Source organism: Rhinatrema bivittatum, chromosome 18, assembly GCF_901001135.1.
Source record: "Rhinatrema bivittatum chromosome 18, aRhiBiv1.1, whole genome shotgun sequence".
Classification (NCBI taxonomy): Eukaryota; Metazoa; Chordata; class Amphibia; order Gymnophiona; family Rhinatrematidae; genus Rhinatrema; species Rhinatrema bivittatum.
The window spans coordinates 34343822-34365433 of NC_042632.1; the positions used below are offsets into that span (position 1 = coordinate 34343822).

At 48.3% G+C, this 21612-nt stretch overlaps 1 protein-coding gene across 2 annotated transcripts in view; it reads right to left on the reverse strand.

Moving 5' to 3' along the window:
- Positions 1 to 21612, reverse strand: part of TBC1D9B (TBC1 domain family member 9B) — a 56479-nt gene that overhangs the window by 18523 nt on the left and 16344 nt on the right. For both annotated transcript variants that reach the window (XM_029583250.1, XM_029583249.1), the window contains exons 6-15: positions 20818 to 21025; positions 19182 to 19412; positions 18773 to 18934; positions 15609 to 15759; positions 15273 to 15487; positions 14588 to 14705; positions 6774 to 7059; positions 5983 to 6112; positions 4696 to 4794; positions 3316 to 3384 (exon numbers count right to left, since the gene is read on the reverse strand). In XM_029583250.1, coding sequence (XP_029439110.1) covers positions 3316 to 3384; positions 4696 to 4794; positions 5983 to 6112; positions 6774 to 7059; positions 14588 to 14705; positions 15273 to 15487; positions 15609 to 15759; positions 18773 to 18934; positions 19182 to 19412; positions 20818 to 21025 — 1669 coding nt within the window. The remainder of the gene's footprint in view (positions 1 to 3315; positions 3385 to 4695; positions 4795 to 5982; positions 6113 to 6773; positions 7060 to 14587; positions 14706 to 15272; positions 15488 to 15608; positions 15760 to 18772; positions 18935 to 19181; positions 19413 to 20817; positions 21026 to 21612) is intronic.

Sequence of the window (21612 nt, forward strand, 5' to 3'; positions counted from 1 at the left end):
TCAACGGCTTGCATTGCAAATGGAGAAATTACTTAACTGATAATTTCGTTTTCCTTAGTGTAGACAGATGGACTCAGGACCAGAGTTTATGCTCCCCTGCCAGCAGATGGAGACAGAGCAAGCTGACGTCATGCTATATATAACCCTGCAGTGACCCCAGCCTGCCAGAATTCTCTTCAAAAGCAACTGTGGCCAGACTAGCAAAAAACTTGATAAAAAAACAGACAACCATAACTGTACTCAACCAACAAGAAACATTGAAGTCATGTACGAATCTAGGTACCGGATGAACACTTAACAGTAAACTCTTGGGATCCAGAGTCTCACAGGACTATTGAAAAACTCATGCGACAGCCGAGGGTGGGAAGCTGAGTCCATCCGTCTACACTAATTAATTTCTCCATTTTCTAGTGTGTAGACGGATGGATTCAGGACCAGTGGGATGTTCCAAAACCACTTCCTAACAGGGCAGGAGGCTGCCCGCAGTCTAGTCAACACCGCACATGCAAAGGCTGCGTCCTCCCGGGCCTGCGCATCCAGATGATAGAACCTGGAAAAAGTGTGCAAGGAGGACCACGTCACGGCTTGGCAGACGGGGGGGACAACAATCTAACCTCTGCCCTTGACACTGCCTGAGCCCTAGTGGAATAGGCCCTAACCTGAGCAGACAACAGCTTTTCAGCATCCACATACATGGCCGTGACTATCTCCTTAATCCAACGAGCTATTGTAGCCCGCGAAGCTGGAACACTCTGCTTACTTCTGCCATGGAGAAAAAACAGGCGATCCATCTTCTGGAAAGGTTCAGAAACCTCCAGATACTGCATGACAAATCTCGACAACTAAGGGGCGCAGGATGCGATACTCCTCCACATCCCTGACCTTATCCAGGGATGGTAAGGAGATGGACTGATTCAAATGAAAGTCCAACACTACTTTAGGCAAGAAGGATGAAAGTGTACAGCTGTAACGCCCCTAGAGTCACCTCTAGGGGCGTTACAGCTGTAAGGAACGGCTTCCGGCAAAACAAGGCCTGCAGCTCAGAAATTCGACACGCAGAACATATCACCACCAGGAACACTGTCTTCAAGGTCAACAACCTCAAGGAAAGGCTACACAGTGGTCTGAACATAGGGCTTGCCAAATAATCCAGCACCAAGTTAAGACTCCACAAGGGAACCGGTAACCTTAAGGGAGGCCTAAGATTCTTCACTCCCTTCAAAAATGGACCACATGAGGATGAGATGCCAAGGAATCACCATTCACTGGGCCTCTGAAACAGGCAAGAGCCACAAATGCACCTCCAAGGAATTAAGGGCTATTCCTTTATTCAACCCATCCTGCAAAAAAATCCAAAATGAGTGGGATCTTAACTCAATGAGGAAGAACACCACGCTCCTCACACCAGGCCTCAAAAACTCTCCAAATCCGCATATAAGCTAAAGAAGTGGAGAATTGACGAGCACAGAGTAAGGTGGCAATCACCGTGGAGGAATAACCAGTCCGGCACCACCAGGAGTACTAGCCCCCTGTGGCCTTCAGTTTTGCAAATTATCCTGCCCAGCAATGGCCATGAAGGGATGGCATAAAGCAATCTGTCTTCTGGCCAAACCTGTACAAGAGCATCTATGCCCAGAGACCACTGATCTCTCCTGCGACTGAAGAATCGAGGAACTTTCGTATTGTGAGAAGTTGCCAGCAGGTCTAGGACCAGAAGGCCCCAGCGATCCACAATCAGCTGAAACGCCTTGTCTGACAACACCCATTCTCCTGGGTCCAGACTCTCCCTGCTGAGAAACTCTGCTCTTACGTTGTTTTTTCCTGCAATGTGAGAGGCTGAGATCATCTGTAGATGTCCTTCCGCCCATTCCATAAGCTGGTCTATTTTCTGTAGCACTTGCTGGCAACTTGGTTCCTCCCTAGTGATTGATGTAGGGCACCGTCGTCGCATTGTCAGACATCATGCAGACCACTTGACCCTGCAGCCTGTGGCTGAACTGCAAGCACCCCAGCCAGACTGCTCTGGCTTCCAGGCGATTGATGCTGCAGTGGGACTCTTTGGCATTCCAATGCCCATGGGCCATCAGCTCCTGACAGTGAGCCCCCCAACCCTGGAGACTCGCATTTGTCGTGAATACCAACCAGGTCAAGGAGACTCCCTTTCTCAGATGAGCCTTGTGCAACCACCACTGGCGGTGAAAGCAAAATTCCATCAGCAAGTGGAGCCGAACCAGTCCTGAGACTGCAGGTTCCAACGAGACAGTAGAGAGCGCTGAAGAGGACACATATGCGCCTTTGCCCACAGCACCACTTCCAGGTTTGCCGCCATCAAGCTGAGCATCTGTAGGATAGGATTACACTGTCGGACATATATTGTTCATCAACTGACGCACCTGAGACATCAATTTCTGAATCCCAACTTCTGTCAGGAAAACTTTGTCTTGCCCCGTGTTGAACCAAACTCTCAGATATTCCAAAGAGCGGGATTGTTGAAGACTGCTCTTGGCCAGGTTCATCACCCAACCGAACTCCTGCAACAAGGAGATCATCTTGTGTGTCACCAGGTGACTCTCTTTCTAAGACTTTGCTCGAACCAGCCAGTCATGCAAATACAGATGCACCAGGATCCCTTCTCTTCTCAAGGCCGTCGCTACCACCACCATAACCTTGGAAAACATTCTGGATTTGGTGGCTAGATCAAAGGGCAGCACCCAAAACTGATAATGGCGCCCCAACACTGCAAAACGTTGGTGTTCCATGTGAAAATGAATCACCTTCAAATGATGGTTGACCCTTCTGAGATCCAGGATGGGACGAATCCTCTTTTTTGGGCACAACAAAACAAATGGAATATCACCCCATACTTTCTTGAGACGTGGGCACCGAAACCACAGCCCTCAGTCTGAGGAGCCTTTGAAGCGTAAACTCCGATGCCTGCTTCTTCTGCAGGGAGAGGCAAGGGGACACCATGAACACGTCCCGAGGAATACTGCGAAATTCCAGGCTGGGGGTCACTGCATGATTATATATACTGTGATGTCAGCTTGCTCCATCTGCTGGCAGGGGAGTATAACCCATTGGTCCTGAATCTGTCTGTCTACATGCTAGGAAGTTATATTTGAGGGGGGTTAGCTTTTCGACTTTTATCTAATGTCTTCCTAAATGTTTGCACCATCTGTTTAAAAAACATTTGGTTTTTATTCATTTGCATGTGCATAAGCCGTCTGGATGTCTCTGGCCATGACCTATAGCCACGTGCTTCAGACTCAAGTGGATCAGTTCTTGTCAGATCATTTTATTCATGGCACGCCTTACCTTAAACACCACATACAGCTCTTCCAGTTCATCCATTGAAAAGCCCAAGTCAGTCGATATGGCACGGACCTTCACACAGGGAACAATTTAATGCACCTTGCTATTACTTATCACTTCTATAGCGCTACTAGATGCATGAGAAGTAACAAGAAAAATGATACATCATGCAAGCAAAACAAAACCTGACAAGTAGAAAGAATGAAAAAAAAAAACAAGGTAATTAGTCTGAGTTAGGAGCGAGAGTGTTTCCTCAAAGAGTTTTAAATGCATGTTTGTTCTTCTGAAGTTAAAGTGGACACAGGTGGTTCTTGTTTGCTAACAAATACCCAGCCCAAAGTTCATAGAAATCTTTTAAGACCCTGTGTGACCTTGGAACACTGCTCTTATCAGTTCAAATCTGCTGCATTCTCCAGGAAAGGTTTACACAGCAGGCCACTGATCCTCTAGTGTTTACCCTAGAGAGCTCTGCCTATGCAGAAGTGCTAGTACAGCGTGCAGGCATGTACCGCCAACCTCACCCCCCCCCCCCCCCCCGATACACTTCCGGCTCTAGGCACCAGCATCAATATTTTGGGAACCTGTGAAATTTCCAGCCCTGCATGTGAACTTCAGTTACTGTTCTCTTTTTAAGCAGGAGGTTTCAAAGCTTTCAATTTCTGCTGTAGTTGTAACATAATCATACCCCTAATGGGGCAGGATGGCAAAGCATTAATGTACTGCCTCCATCTCCAATATTGGTATAGATTCTCAATCTCAGTCAAAACCCCAAGGAAAGACCATCCTCAGCTCAGACCCTGCCCTTGGATCTTAGCCAAACAGAGGAAGGCAATACATGGTAATACAGCCTGCAAAGATATAATGTGCTGCTAAGAAAATGGACTATATAAGTAAGCTAGCAAACTAATGCATGTGAGAACTTTAAGGTCAATATTCAGAAGCCATTTAGACAAAAAAAATTAGCTGCACAAGTCAGGGGCATTCTGGGGGTGGGTGGGTGGGAGGCAGGCGTTTCTGGGTGGAGCAGAGTTAGCTGCATATTCGGAGTTAGCTGCTTAACTATGCGGCTAACTCTGGTCGGGCTGTCCTAAAAACATAATCGGCTAATTTTAAGATAGCAGGTATATTCAGCAGCACAGCAGCACAACTGCACCACTAAATATACCCTGCTAGTTAGCTGGATATGTTTATCCGGCTAACTAGCTGAGCCGCACAGCAGCAGTGAAACTAACATCCAGTTGATGAATCCTCAAACAACAGCAGCCAAGATGAATTATCTGGTGTCCAGGCCCTCAACACTCCCAGACGAGCACTACAAACCTACAACGACCTACGGCCCACAACCCGACTTGTGGAATACAGAACATTTAGCATTCTACCTACCACACTCCTCTTGGCAGTGTCCTCCAGGCACTGAATCACCTTCAGTCTCTGCTTGAAGCGCATCTGCTCAATGTTACTGGCATTCAAGTTGCTGAATTTCTACAAACAGAGGAAAATGCTTCATGAAATCAGTCAAAACCATTTATATTTCCCACATAATTCCTAGAACACAATCAGGAGAATACTGAAGGGGGTCAGGGGTCAGAGATTAGGCAAGGGTCACCGGGCAAGGAATCCTAGGCTGAATAATCAAGGGGCAAGCCCCCCTAGGACCCTATAAGAGCCAGGAGACAGAAATGTCTCCCTGAGAAACAACAGGTTTTGAACCCTGAATAATTTCAACTGTTTATTATTATTATTATTATTATTTGTTTTTTTATAAGAATTAGGTAGGCAATACTTGCTGATCCTGAAAGTAACGGTGAGGAAGAAATAACCCCACAGAAGGAAAGAAATAGCTAAAGAGAGGGAGCCACAGGCTCAACTGTCTGCATCTGCTGGAGACAGACGAATAAGAACATAAGAACATAAGAAAATGCCATACTGGGTCAGACCAAGGGTCCATCAAGCCCAGCATCCTGTTTCCAACAGTGGCCAATCCAGGCCATAAGAACCTGGCAAGTACCCAAAAACTAAGTCTATTCCATGTAACCATTGCTAATGGCAGTGGCTATTCTCTAAGTGAACTTAATAGCAGGTAATGGACTTCTCCTCCAAGAACTTATCCAATCCTTTTTAAACACAGCTATACTAACTGCACGAACCACATTCTCTGGCAACAAATTCCAGAGTTTAATTGTGCGTTGAGTAAAAAAGAACTTTCTCCGATTAGTTTTAAATGTGCCCCATGCTAACTTCATGGAGTGTCCCCTAGTCTTTCTACTATCCGAAAGAGTAAATAACCGATTCATATCTACCCGTTCTAGACCTCTCATGATTTTAAACACCTCTATCATATCCCCCCTCAGTCGTCTCTTCTCCAAGCTGAAAAGTCCTAACCTCTTTAGTCTTTCCTCATAGGGGAGTTGTTCCATTCCCCTTATCATTTTGGTAGCCCTTCTCTGTACCTTCTCCATCGCAATACTGAAGGGACGCAGGGTGGGCTCTGTCCTGAGATAGGATACCCTTTGAGTCTCTCTCTGTCTCCATCTGCTGGACCGGAGGCTCAACCCACGGTCTGGACTGATCCGGGTACGTACAGGGAAAGAGGGTCAGGGGTCAGAGATGGATGGGATTCTCCTTTAAAAAAGAAAAAACACAAGGCTGGCGAAAGCTCTTGACAGTAACCTCATAGGATGCTTTGATGAGTTCGAAGATGTCAATTTTAGGTGGAGGCTCGTCCCCGCTGGTGAGCAGAGCGTGCAGGTGTGGGATCGGCGGGGACACACTCTGTCTGTTCACCACGTTGTCCAGGTACCTATGAGAGACAAGCAGGAAGTGTGGCAATGCAATGGAGATAAGAAACAGAAAGGATTCTTTACCTAATTTAACATCCTGCTTTTCCCTTTCATCTCACAGTGGGTACACACAACAGAAGGTCTTACTTCTTTTGGTGATCACAAGGCCACTAACCCCCATTATTCATCAGAACCATGTTTCTGGATCTTAATCCATGTCTCACTTCTGTGGCTGAAAGAACTGAAGACCCCCCTCTGAGTCTCATCTCATCAGGAGGGCACTGGGTCTTTTGACCAGTTCTGGTCATAGACTGGTAGCTGTCTGGGTTTGTGCTTGGGCAAAGTTAGCGGTGGGGCAGGGGGAGATGGAAGGAAAGGTTGAAGATGGGGCTAAATGGTGCCTCCTGCATGGATAAATATTTGAGAGATAATAAAAATACTGACGCCGTCTCAAAAGCTCGCTTTCCCAAGATACGAGGGCGGCAATGGCTCTGTTGTCAGATCTGCCATTTGACTGTCTGCATGACTTGGGATAAAGTGTTTTACTCTTCTGTGCCTCACTTTCCCTCAGCTGGAATTTGATACTGACATCTAATGGCCCCCGCAGGATGAAAGGGGCAGAGCGCGCACGTGTGGGGGACCCGCCCCGAGGACAACGAAAACGAGGAAGAGCTACTGTACCTGCCCAGAGCGGTCATGGCTTCCCCCTCATCGTTGCAATTCAACAGCTGCTCCATGTTGGCGTCCAAGATGGCCAGCGACACCTGCAGGATAAGCTTTATGCCCTCGTAGAAAAAGCAATCAACCACGACCACAGCACTTTCAAAGGGCATGACACTGAGAAAGAGCGTGAGGAACCACGAGAGGGAGATGGTGGAGATCACACCCAGGTCCTGCATCTTCTCAGAAAGCAGGGGCAGGTAGTCCCGCGTCAGCTCCTCAAAGACCCCCTGGTCCACCAACGCACCTGCTCCAAAAAAAAAAAAGAGAGGAACCTTGAGCATGGTTGGGAATAAACTTTCACTTGCAAAACCATTCTACACGACACATTAAGTTGTTCAGATCGGAAACAAAGCGAGCTCCAAATCGCATAAACTGGTGAGTGGCAAAGATATCCAGGATAACGTTAGCTGAATATTCAGAAGGAGAAATCTCCCGCTAAATATACTCTGCTAACTTTATCTGGATGAATATACTCGGATAATGGGCTATATTCTGAATATCGCTAGTTGAATTTAAAAAAAAAAAAAAAAAAAGAAGATCCTGGCAGGCCAGCAGTGACCTGATACATTCCCCCCCCCTCCCCCTCCAACAGCAAAAAAAATTAAATAAATTGTCAGAGCCACAGCAGCCAATCCTGACCCCTCCACAGCTTTCTTTTATCCCCACAAGAGAAGCTTTCACCCCTCCCCCCAAGGAAAGAAAAAAAACCTGTTGGCACCATAGCAGTCCTATGACCCCTTTTTCCTGCTTAAAAATTGGGTCCAGTACACCCAACTCTGACTCCTCCACAGCTTTCTTTTAACCCCGCAGGAGGAGAAGCTGTTACTCTCCCCCCGCGATGGAAAAATGTTATGCTGGGGAAGCCACCAGCCCCCTCCAGCATCAGAGGCATCACTAGGGGGGTGGCAAAGGCCTCCCCACCCCTTAAACAAATTGCTTGCCACTCCAGCCAGAGCAGAGGTCGCTGGAGGAGGAGCCAAAGCTGGCAGAGATCCCCAGGCCCCGCCAGTAGAAGAAATCCCGAGCCCCAAGCCAGAGCAGCAGCAGGAGTTGTCCCTTTGCTGCTTACCACTCCGCCTCGCCCTTCAAGTACATTTGATACTCGCAGGCCAGCAATTCCTTTTGCTAATCTCAGAATATCAGCAGCATGATGTGCTGGGCCCATAAATATTGAATGTGCTCGTGATGCCGGCAGCTCAAACGAGGCAGCGGAGCAGGAGGTGGTGAAGGGACAGACTTTCACTGCCTAGCTAGTTTGAAAGAGGATGGAGAGATAGGAGGCAACTGGCCCCCATGGGGGGGGAGAGGAGAAGGGGTTTTAGGAGGGTAGGGAGGGAGAGAGGCAAAAGGTTGGAGGATGGGGAGGAAGCAGGAGACAGATGCTGGGGGAAAAGAGGAGAAGCAGGGGGCTGATTCTATGGAGGGTATGGGGAGAGGCATGGAGAAGATGCTTGGGAAGGAGTCAGAGAACCTGGGGAATGAGGAGGGGGAATGGCTGCTAAGAAAGGGGGGCAGAGAGAAGGAAAGGAAGCGGCAGGAGGGCAGATGATGGGGATGGGTATGGGGAGGACAACTCAGAGTTAGATGGGGACTGAAGGACTGTGAAGGAGAACACATGGAGAGGGTGAGAGACAAAGGAAGGGAAGGGGTCTTTGAACAGGATGAGAAAAGTGGAAACTGAAGGAGGTAAAATGGGGAATAAGAATCTGGATAGGGGAGGGGAATAAGTAGAAAGGGTGGAAACAGGGAACTAGAGAGGGAAGGGGGTTCGGAAAGGAGTGAGACAAAAGGGGATGTGCTAACTGCAGGATTCACACCCTCTGCCATCTGCTGGAGACAGAGAAATACTGAGGCACTGCAGGGGGCACTGGGTGTCAGTGAAGCTTTTCTCTGTCTCCATCTGCTGGCAGGGAACCCAGGAGTCTGGATTGATCTGGGTACGTACAGGGAACTGGTAGATAGGTTAGAGGTGTAAAGAGGAAGGCAGGACTGGAGGGGAGGAAGAGGAGTAAAATCTAGCTATGGATAGATAGAGGGGCAGATGAAAGAAATGGAGAAAAAAGACGAAACAAAGATCAGTGTCAGAGAGGAAGGGAATGAAACAGGGAGACAGAAGAAACAGAAAATGACTTAGGAGAAGCCCAAAAAAAGAAAAAGGAAGAGAGATCAGGCCCTACCCCATTAGAAAAAATACAATGATCGGAAATAGGTACAAAAAAGCATTTTATTTTCCATTTTTAGAGAGTTGACTGTGTCAACTTTTGAAATGTGCATTTCTTATATTTTTGTAATTTTCTCATTACAGGAGGAATTGCATTTCTGTTTCTTCAGTATTTCTCTGCGCACGTCTGTTTTCTCAAGGTTGCTTTTATAGGTCTGCATATTTCTCTAATTTGTCATCTATTGTTCTTCATTAGGCGATGGTCTGTCTGTGAGGGATTCTGCTAGCATGAAGTTCCTGGGTAGGGATCTATAGCCATCCAGCATCTTCTGTTTGGTGTTCTAGGGCCTGATGTAATATTTGTAGTGCTGCCTTTTCATAGACAGGGTTGATGCTATTTGAGTTTTGGGAATTGGTGCTGTTATGGTATGGTAAGATCCGAATATCTCCTTTGCAGGGTTTTGAGTTACTTCAGGCACAGGAGAGAAATTACGGAGGTGACACCAGAATTTGAATAGAATTTTTTTTAAATGCAGAGTTGTAAAGTGAGCCAAATAAATTATTCACCTGTGTTAGGCAACCCTTGTGGTTCAAAAATGATAATTTGGGGACTTTCATACACGACTATCATACACTATACATTGTGACATGGTGACCAATGATATGAAGGTTGAGTTGCGTAGGCTCATAGTGGCGGAAAGTAACCCCAAGGCAGAGTCTTTCGAAATGCGGATCTGCATTGGGATAAGCAGCAACTGTGATTCACGTTTCTTAGTTACATCAAGCCATGCTAAGTATTGGAGAAATTCCTTACCTGATAATTTCATTTTCCTGAGTGTAGACAGATGAACTCAGGACCAATGGGTTTATGCTCCCCTGCCAGCAGATGGAGACTGAGTCAGGTTTCAAAGCTGATCTCACCCTAGATACACCCCTGCAGTGACCTCAGCCCTTCAGTATTCTCTTCAAAAGCCACTGTGGATGTACTATCAAAAAAACTTGATTAAAATTGATAACCGTAACATAAATACTGAACCCCAATAAGATTATAGATGCACTGATCTAGGAACTGGATGACGGCTTAACATAATCTCTTGGAATCAATATCCACTCTACGGGCGAATCCTTGGCACTGTTCTTGAGCAGCCGTGGGCAGGATGCTGAGTCCATCTGTCAACACTAAGGAAAACAAAATTATCAGGTAAGTAATTTCTCCATTTCCTAGCACATAGCCAGATCGTGGTGGGAGGGTGCCGACGGTCCGGTTAACATCGCCCTTGCAAAGGCTGCATTTTTTCAGGCCTGTACATCCAGGCAATAGAACCTGGAGAAAGTGTTCAAGGAGGACCATGTCGCCGCTCGGCAGATATCAACATGGGAAAGCAATCTAACTCCCACCCATGAGACTGCCTGAGCCCTGGTGGTATGAGCTTTAACTTGAAAAGGTAATGGCTTTCCTGCTTCCCCATAGGCTCCTGTGACCACCTCCTTAATCTAGCAAGCTATGGTAGCCTGTGAAGCTGGTTCACCCTGCTTCCTTCCACTGGACCAGTTCTGAAACTTCCAGCTACCGCACCAAAAGTTTACCGACATTCAAATGACGGAGGAGGTGGTATTCTTCCACGTCCCTGTGCTTATCTAAGGAAGGCAACAAAATGGACTGATTCAAATGAAACTCCAAGACTACCTTGGCCAAGAAGGATGGAACGGTACCAAGCTGTAATGCTCCTGCAGTTATCCGGAGGAACGGTTCCCGACACGACAATGCCTGCAGTTCAGAGATGCGATGCGCTGAGCATACAGCCACCAGGAACACTGTTTTCAAGGTTAATAAACACAAGGAAAGACCGCATAGCGGTCGAAAGGAGGGCCCTGCCAAAAATTTCAATACTAGGTTAAGATTCCACAAGGGAATCGGGCACTGTAGGGGTGGCTGAAAGGGCTTCACCCCTTTCAGAAAACAGGCCACATCCGGATGAGCCGACAGAGAGGTTCCGTTCACCTCGCCCCTGAAACAGAAGAGATCTGCTACCTGCACCTTCAAGGTGTTAAGATCCAAACCTTTAATCAAGCCATCCTGCAAAAATTGCAGAAAAAGTGGAATTTTGACCACCCGAGGGGGGACGCTGCGCTCCTTGCACCAGGCATCAAATGCTCTACGGACCCACACATACGCTAGGAATATAGAGAAGTTCCGAGCGCGGAGCAAGGTGGCAATTACCACCGCAGAATATCCTCGCTTCATCAGGCGAGCCCTCTCATGGGCCAGACCGTAAGACAGAATCGAGTCAGATCCTCATGAAGGACCAGGTCCCTGCTACAGTGGGTCCCTGTGCGGTGGGAGGCACAGGGGGGTCTCCACCAGGAGTCTCTGCATGTCCGCATATCACGAACGCCTGGGCCAATCTGGAGCTACTAGTAGGACTAATCCCCTGTGGTGCTCGATTCTGCGAATGACCCTGCCCCAGCAGAGACCACAGAGAGAAGGTGTATAGCAACTCTTCTTCCAGCCAGGTCTGAACGAGAGCGTCAATCCCCAGGGACCGATAATCTCTTCTGCAACTGAAGAATTGGGAAACCTTCACATTGTGAGATGCAGCCAGCAGGTCGATGGACAGGAGACCCCAGTGATCTACTATCAGTTGAAAGGCTTCAGCCGACAACACCCACTTTCCTGGATCCAGACTCTCCCTGCTTAGAAAGTCTGCTCTGACTTTATCTTTTTCTGCGATGCGGGAGGCTGAGAAAGTCTGTAGATTTATTTCTGCTCATTCCATAAGGAGGTCTATCTCCTGAGACACCTGCTGGCTCTTGGTTCCTCCCTGGCGGATGATGTAGGCTACCACCATTGCGTTGTCCAACATTATGTGGACCGCTTGATCCTGGAGTCTGAGGCTGAACTGCAAGCACACCAGCCTCACTGCCAGGGCTTCCAGGCGATTAATGTTCCAGAGGGCCTCTTCCTCTGTCCAAAGTCCTGACGGTGAGCTCCCCAACCCCGGAAACTCACGTCCATTGTAAGTACCAGCCAGATCGGGGAGGACAGGGACACCCCCTACTCAGATGAGCCTCCTGCAACCACCATTTGACGTGACAGCAGACTCCCATCTATAAGTGGAGCCGAATCAAATAGTATTGAGACTGCGGGGCCCAATGTGACAACAGGGAGCGTTGAAGTAGGCACATGTGTGCTCTCGCCCATGGCACTACTTCCAAGGTTGCCACCATCAAACCGAGAACATGGAGATAGCTCCACACCGTCAGGCATATTGTGTTTATCAAATGACACACCTGGGACATCAACTTCCATATCCGTGTGGTCGGGAAAAAGACCTTGCCCTGTTTGGTGTCGAATCGGACTCCCAGATATTCCTACAACTGGGAAGGCTTGAGACTGCTCTTCTCCAGGTTTACTACCCAACCGAGTTCCTGAAGCAAGGAGGTCACCCTGTTGGTCACCCGGACACTTTCTTCCATGGATTTGGCCCGGATCAACCAGTCGTCCAAGTATGAGTGTACCCGGATTCCTCCTCAACGCTGCCACCACAATCACTATTATCTTGGAAAATGTTCTTGGGGCAGTGGCTAGGCCAAAGGGCAGTGCCCGGAACTGATAACAGTGACCCAGTATGCAAAGCGTAGGAAGCGTTGGTATTCTTAATGGATTGGAATATGTAGGTTGGCCGTCACCGTAGCGCTCGGCTTCCTGCACCTGCTGCCTTTCAGCTGCTTCAAGCAGCAAAGTCCACGCCAGGAACCGGCTACCGGACAAAGGCACACCTCTGAGGGATCTCTGAAATCACCTCAGGAATTTTCAACTGGGGGAAGGACATTTAGGTATCACTGCAGGAGACAGGGCTCGATCTTTTCTCCAACTTAAAAGGAGAATCTCTTCTTCCAAAAGATACAGCGATCCCCATAGGGAAAGCATGTCCGCATCTGCTGGAGACGGAGAAATACTAAAGGGCTGAGGTCACTGCAGGGGTGTATCTAGTGCGACAGCTTTGAAAACGGACTCCATCTCCTGGCAGGGAAGCATAAACTCAATGGTCCAGAGTCCATCTGGCTAAACGCTAAGAAATTATCATTTTTTGAACTAGAAAGATCACTTAATACAGGTGGATATTTCTTTGGGTGACTGTATAGCTCTACCTTAAGTGGTTTATTTAATATAGACTTGTAAAGTGATCATCCTGGTTCTGCTCTGCACCTGTTGTTGGGGGGAGTTTCTGTGCACGTGAGTGTGTAACACAACTGGAGGTCAGGATTTGTATTCGAGTCTGTCTCTTCCTGTATAGACTCCAGACTTTACTCCCATGTAGAACTGGTTGAAGGATGCAGGGCATGTTGGATATGATCGGTCTGTCAAACTAATTCACTTCTTGTTTTGTGCCACAGAGCCTTTCCTTCTGGGGCTCATCGGATGTAATATGCAGCAGCAACATAATCGAAGTGCGCTTAGAAGTTCCTTTTAATCCAGACAGTGGCACCCAATTCAGATGGGATAATTTCAGTATTTTTCTGCCACCTTTTCTTGGTCTCAGATTGCATCACTTGGATCTTCTGTCTCTCTCTCCATACATTGTACAGAATAGTCACCTGCTACTAACACTTCTATTAACAATGACATCTGGTGTTTCTCCTTTACTGCTATATCTAGTTTTCTTGCATTTAGCTTATCATCAGTTGGAATGGGAATGCCTCAGGTGATCGCAACTTCTTTGTTGGGTGGTGATAGTGCCATTTTTCTGATACAGTGATGTTCTAATGTTTACACATTTTCCAGTACATGAGCAGGGTACAAGCCTGCTATTAGCATGTCACTGCTGTGGGAATAGGCATGAGGTGTGGAAATACAACCTTGGCTTGCCCCCTCCAACATCTAACTTGGCCCCTTGTTGACCCCCTCCCAACTAAACACTTCCCCTATGCTGTAAAAAAAATGTTCACCCTTATGTCCCCCTTTCCTCTACCCTCTCGCAATGGGAATTATCTGCAGCAGTAACCTGCCCCTCCCAACCATTTCCAAACCACCCCCTCCCCCAACTCAAAAGAAGCCAAGCCTTAGCAGGGAGGGCGCGAGCCTCCATACTCCCAGCTAAGCATTCCGTGTTGCTCCTCCAGCAATGCCGCCAGCTATCGCTACCCAACTCAGGTTTAGCCCTGCCCTTAGAATGCCCCTGTGTTGCTGCTTTTTTTTTTTTTTTTTTTATCCAGGTAAGTTTTAGATAGGGAAGGACTTACCTGGCTAAAAATCTTTTCCAGGCAGCAATGGGGGAGGGGAGGGGAGCTGGAGTTGTTTTTTTAAATTCAGTCCCGAACATAGCCAGTCAAACGCGCTGAACATGGGCACTGCCCAAGGGTGACACCTGGTGGGCCAGGGCTCTGGAAGGCCCCCTGCTGAGGTCTAGCACTGCGGTATCCAGACCAGATACATCAATGGGTAGGTGGGAATATAAAAACAGGGGGGACAAAAAAAATCCCAGCCCCAGTTTTGACTGAGCTGGCACTACAAAGGAGGAGGAAACAGGCGGGTCAAAAATAATTAATTTCAAAATAATTGCACGGCAGGAAATACACAAAGCTTTGCTTTTGGTGCTGAAGGACTCACCCACCACACGGGTGTTGTAGTAATCTGGCAGCATCCTCTCACACAGTGCCACCAGCAGCCAGAAAGCCTCCTCCTCATTGCAGTACAGCAGGAGCACCGACGTCACAATGTTCATGGCCTGAGGGGAGAGACAGAAAACGGGTGAATCTGCTCTTCTGCATGTCGACTAGTCATCGAGCTAAAATAGGGGTACTAGAGGGCCATGTGCTTTAGTGGGCAAACCAGTACCCAAGTGTGGCTTTGAAAATGAGATAGAGCTTTGTTGTCCTCGGATCTGCACAGTCCACATGACAGAAAGGAAGTACAAAATTGATCCAATAGCTCGCTTTGCTTAGAAAAAGCACCCGACCAGCCTGAGATAGAGGCTGCTTCTGCCTATTGCTTAAGTTTCACCAACACAAACATTTCACTCCATAAACTGTAATGATACTAAGAGAAAGAGCAGAGGTACCAAGAAACAAGTGTCGTCATCCCCAGAGTCGGATTCCACTTGAACGTCTATCGACAGGCTGCAGGCTACACTACTCCTCATTATTACGCTCTTTGCTGTATTCTTTCACATGCACGTTGACTCTACACTATGTAGAAGTCCATGACAGATATTGTGTGCCTGGTTTTTCAGGACAGCACAGGAATCTTATCACTGACCACCCTGGACACCAGCCCAGACCTCCACCCCCATTACCTGGCAGTACCCGATGTTTGGGTTTCGGAAGGCATAGGCCGTGAGCACCCTCCTGAGGGCAGCAATCCCCAGCTCGTTCTGAAAGGCAGGGTGCTCGGGCATGGAGCGATGCAGGTCTCTTTCGATCTCCTCCGTAGCCAGGTTATACTTCCCCCTGGATTTCTCCACCAGGTCCGCGTAGTAGCTGGGGTGAGTAACCATCTCATTCCAGGCTCCTAACGAGGAGAGGATACCAACCCTTAACCGACTATAGTCTGAACACAACGCACCGCCGCCTCCTTCACGTGCGGGCAAATTCAGGGCCCTGACCTTCCCCGCTGCGAGTGAACGCCTCACCTGAGAAGAGGAGCCACAGTTCTCCACGGAGGCTCTCGGGGATCCCCTTCAGCACCAGCTCTCGGGTTTTGGCCGTACGATACATGCACATCCCGCGGCCGTACTCAAAAAAGTGAATATTCCAGGACTCCTCCTTCATCTTCTCCTTTGCCTGAGCGAGGAGAGAGACAGAAGCACAGTGTGCAATCTAACATTTGAGACAAAAACTGGTGAACCAGTCCATTATATTATAATCCATGGGAAAACCATTTCCCCAACTTATTATTATTATTTTATTAAAATAGATCTACTAGGTAATTTAGAACAAGCCGATGTGCCTTGAAAGAGGTACCTACTAATGACATAAGAATGATATCCCACACAAGCCTATACTGCAAGAGCAGCCCAATTGTGAATGAGGTGATGCTGTGAACTCACTTGCCAGGGTGATTCTCTAACTATCCGCACAGTGGTAAAATGTGCTTGTACAACCTACCAAGGATTTTCAAAGCAGGCCTATGTAAGTTTGCTTTGAATATCCTGCCTTAACGGGCCGAGCCCGTGCTGAATTGTCCACGCGCAACGTTACCCTCGTGCGTGTTAACCTGTGCGCGCACTTTGGAAAATGCTAAAACATGCACCTAAGTCCTATTCCCACCCCCAGTGCGAGTTTGCAGAAAAGCATGCCCTGCAGGGCTATTCCCAGGGGCAGATTAACCCCTAATAGTGGGGTTAATCTGCGAAAATGCTTTTGGAAATCAGACCCATAAAACAGAAGAGGATGCGGCATTGACGAAAACGCTAAGCAGCTCCTGTGACAGCGCCAGCTGAAGGCCACCTTACATCCACTGGCAATCCATACTGTCAGGGAGGGCAAGAATCAAAGGCATGCACATGGGTAAAATGCTGGTTTTACCTGCAGAAACGGACTCGGATTACTGCCCGCTCTGCATGGGGGTAAAAGCATGTGCAGTTTTCCACAGCCCGCATACTTTTATTCACGTGCTGCAGAGGCCTCCCTGGGAGGCGGGCGGAGAAAGGCAATCATCCAAGTAAAACCACTGGGCAGACGTTTGCACCAGTGCAGGCATTTTTGGTTATTTACCCCACAATCGGGTCTATCCAGTACCGAGCGGTAGGAAGAGCTGCATTAGTGCCTGCGGCACCCGCGGTTGCCGCACGCACAGTGCAGCTCACCTACCGCTCGATCCTGAACTCTAATTTCATGCAAATGTAAGCAGCGTCTAAGAACGGTCCGTGAAGCGTTAGGCCCGCGCAACCCATTTTACTGGATAGAGCGCCTATACAGTATCCTGGGTGCGCGGGCCTAATGCTTCACGCCACGCTGGTATCTGTCATTTCAAATGTCATTTGAAATGACAGATACCAGGAAGTCGGGTCCGATCAGATGCAAAAGTAAGTTGCTTCGCCGCTGTCATCTCTCTCCCCTCCTCCTGAAGCAGGGCGCGAAAAGCAGCCTTGCTCCGGGAGGAGGGGAGAACAGACTGACAGCAGCGAAGCAAAAAAAAAAAAGGGGAGCCACGATACTTTTGCAGCCGTCCGGCCAAGAAGGTAAGTCGGGTCGGGTCCGGGCTGACAGCAGCGAAGCAACTTATGGCGAAGCAACTTGCTTAGGCCCGCGGCGAAGCAACTTACGGCGAAGCAACTCTTAGGCCCGTGACAATTTTGGTTTTTTTCCAAAAGCGACTTACTTTTGGGATCTGTCAAGATCCCAAAAGTAAGTCGTTTTTGGACGCCTGCACAACTTACTTTTTTTTTTTTGCAGCCATCAGCGATCGTGGCTCCCGTAGCTCCTCTGGAGGAAGATGGCCGCCTGCACGGGGGAAAGCGTGCAATTGGCCGCTGAAGACGTGACGTCACATCCCGTGACGTCACGTCTTCAGCGGCCAATTGCACGCTTTCCCCCGTGCAGGCGGCCATCTTCCTCCGGAGGAGCTACAGGAGCCACGATCGCTGATGGCTGCAAAAAAAAAAAAGTAAGTTGTGCAGGCGTCCAAAAACGACTTACTTTTGGGATCTTGACAGATCCCAAAAGTAAGTCGCTTTTGGAAAAAAACCAAAATTGTCGCGGGCCTAAGAGTTGCTTCGCCGTAAGTTGCTTCGCCGCGGGCCTAAGCAAGTTGCTTCGCCGTAAGTTGCTTCGCCGCTGTCAGCCCGGACCTGACCCACTTTTGCAGCCGTCTGGCCAAGAAGGTATCGTCGCTTTTGGAAAAAAAAAACCAAAATTGCTTTTGGTTTTTTTTTCACTTCGCCGCTAGTGTCTATTCTCCCCTCCTCCCGGAGCAAGGCTGAAAAAGCAGCTCCGGGAGGAGGGAAGAACTGAAGCGGCGAAGCAACTTACTTGCACGGGGGAAAGCGGTCTCCGTGGCAGCCCCAGTCCGGAAAGCGGTCTCCGTGGCAGCCCCAGTCCGGACATCGGAGGGGGGCTGCAACGTTTTTTTTCGCTTTTTTTTTTTTTGCTTCGGGAGCAGGGGAGAGGACTGGGGCTGCCACGGAGACCGGCACCCACGATCGCGGCCGGGGCAGGTGAGCGGGGGCTGGGGGAAAGCTTGCCATCTACCCTTACCCCTGCCTCTACCGCAGGGGTCAGGGTAGGCAGTAAGTTTGCAGGTTAAACGCGCGACAAAACTGCAGGGAAAACTAGCGATAGTCGGGGCGCGGGTTACGGGATGCTAGGGAATAGCTAATTCGCTCGTTTGCATGCAATATACATGCCGCGTGCGGAAGGGGTTGCCCGGGGAATTTAGGACGCGGTAGGAGTAGGTTAAAGGGGATTCGGGATCGCAGGAAGGGCTAACGCGGCCGGAAGGTGAGTAAAAAGCGGCTTAGGAGCAGGGTAAACGCGGCCGCACTTTACAGGATAGACCTGAATGTTTGTAAACTCTTTGCATGCTCCCCTACAGGAAGGAAGTGTCTGAAGTGAAAAATCCATCTCGCTCTATTACGTACTTCATTCTGCTGCTCTCATCTTACTGCCCCCCCATCTCCCGAACGTTTCTCCTGGCCAAGGCTGACCAGGAGCAGTGGGGAACTGAAACGCCTCTGCGGCTGCCACTCACAGTGAGAAGCGCTCACGTTACACAGGATATCAACAATTCATAAGGGACAGCCCTGGGGTGGGTGAAGGGAGCGCGATCCTGCCCCTGCCCCCCCCATCATCTTACCGCTTTGGGTCCCAGGTCCACGGGCATGTTTTGTGGAAAGAGTTTGAGCAGCCCCTGGGAGGCGGTTGGTGCATCTCCGCTGCAGAAGCTGTCCAGCTGGTTACCGATGGCCTGGCTGGGGCTGGAGGCAGACGGGCTGCAGGAAGGCACATTAAGAATTCCCTAAATAACAGGGGGGGGGGGGGGGGAAGAAAAAGATGAAGCCAGCGGAGGAGGTGGGTGGTCTGCAAAAATTAAAGCTGAACAAGATCTTGCTGTCGGGGATAACTGGACACGGTCAACTGGACACGGTCAACAGTTCCATCATTCTGGTTATTAAAACGGATGTCTCAGCCTCTTGGAGCCAAAAGCTTGAAACAGACCATGCCAAAAGCAGATCAGGTTTCTCTCTGGGGGCTGCCCCTTATACCTCGTATCCAGCATCACCGACACTCGTCCTCCGCTCTGCCTCCTGCTTTCCAGCTGCCCAGTCTTCGCTCGATTTCTTGGCGGAGGTTCTCTGCAGGAAGTCCGATATTCTCTGCACCAGGAAGTTGCGATCCCTCAGGTTGGCAAAGAGGAAGGTCATTTTGCTCTTGGTGCTAATAGAGAGGGGGCTGGGAAGGACACTGGAGCTGTCTGCTTTCTCCACGATCGTTACCTGAGATAAAAGAGAGGCCTGAAGAGGGATCACTGCTAACCCCCCCTGCATCCCACTTCCAGCATTTATGTACACAACCAGGTTCCCATCTCTCATGGGGAAACTGGAGCTTCTCTGCTTCCTGGAGATTTCACAAGAAGGCCAGCACAAAAGTAGGTGAAAGGCATACTCGTTTCCTTCAGATGGGGACATCTTTGTGTGTGTTGGAGCAGAATTAGCCATTAGCCCCGGGCTTCCCAAATACAGTAAAATAAATCTGCATACATTGGAGAGCTCGTATATGTACATTTATCTTATGCATAATCATGGGAACACCCAGAATACTCTATGGGCAGGATCAGCCCAATGGCTCAGGGATCTGGACTCAGTTCCCCGGACCAGCTGTGGCTGGAGATGCTCCAGAGGCAGTGTTTACAGCTCCCGGAGGAGGGAATCTCACTCATCAAGCAATGACGACATCTAGTGGCTAGAATTAAGGTCCACCATTGCACAGTTCCAAAACGTACCTGGTGCATGGCCCCCAGTCAAGGACTGTTGGTGCAAGACTGGGCTGGGCGAGTCGAGGGAAGAAAAGCAAACATGAGAAAAATCTCTGGATAGTTGTAAATGAAGGCTCATAGTGCCACACCTTAGCCCATGTTCCAACTGAACTTGAAGTCAACAAGATCAGAAAAACTGCCAGGTCAAAAAAAAAATGTGGCTAGCTGTGGGGTCAGCAGGACAGGTTTGGGAAGCCAGTCATCATGCTCCTGGCCTCCTTGAAGACTTCAGCATTTACTGCTGCCAGTCACTCTTCCAATCTCACTCAGACACCACGGCAGCACCAGCTTAACTTAGGGCTTGAATCAGACTTAAGCCTTAAGCTGTATAATATGCTTTTTGTCCAATTAAAGCTTTACTAATTGTTTTCTAGCCAAATGTTTGGTCCACAAAATGTTCTAAGGATTTTACAAGACATAACACTTCAGTTAATAGTCAACTTATTCACCTCAACAAGGACCTCAAAAGTCCAGTTAGAAGGTTGTCAGGCTGACATCAAGACCCCTTTAGCATCTCACTGAAACTGAGGTAACAGGTTCCTATACCCCAAAACTAACTTTGCCATGTGAGTGCTGCCATTCCTGAAGCTGATCAGTACCATATGCTATGCATCCATTTCCTGTCCCAGGACACATCTTGGTAGGGGAAGAATTTCTCATGCTAGAAGGTTTTATTCAGAAACACAAGGGGGAGAAGAGGCTTGTGAATGGAGATAGGAACTGAGATATCACAGGCCAGAGATTACAGACAATTGTTCATCAACAGCCAATAAAGCAAAAGATGAAGGCAATATTTAGTAACACTAACTTTAAATGGGAAGATTAAGAGTTTCCACTGCCTGCTGGAAAACTAAAGAGCTCCTCACCTCCCTGAGGGGGATGATCAGATGACATGCATCCTCCTCTTTGCTGGCAAAGCAGATGTAATTATTGGAGACAAACATCTGTCCTGGAATGTGCATCTTAGCAAATGGAGTCCACAGTGTGCAGTCTGTGTGTCCGTCTAGGCGTTCATCTTTTGGCAATCGGAAGGTTGCCCGGTAACGTTCATTTTTGGCTCGAGCATCTAAGTCTCTAGTCAATCAAAGAGGGACATAAAAGAAGTTAGAGATTTGTAAATTGGAGACCAGAGGGAAGAGAGACATCTCTGTAGGTGTTTCAATTACACCTTGGTGACTAACACTACAAAATAGAAGCAAAGTCACCAAACCTTTGGCAAAACTGGCCAGGAATTGCTAAAGTAGTAAAGTATTAGGTTATAGGAATCATCAGCATCAGAATTTGAATAAATTCCTCTTAAAAGTATTTACTTAAGAATGAAAAATAGAGTTTCTCAAGTTCAAGACATGGGTTATATTTTATAGTCATGCCTGTTCACTAAGAGTACAATGCAGATTTATCATTATTTAACATAACAGTGGTAATGTACAGAGCACTATATAAGAAACATGGATAGCAAGCTTGCTTGCCTGTAAACAGGGTTCTCTATAAATACCAGGATGAAGTCATCCAACAGCACCAACACAGACCCAGTTCTCAGCAAAGAGAGTTCTTGCAGATGCACTTCCTTGTGAGCTCCTCGGTCTCTTCCAGAGCTTAAAGCTATAGTGAGGTAAGTCAACTCCCCAGGGAAGTGGGAGAGAAACATGTATGGCTAATTC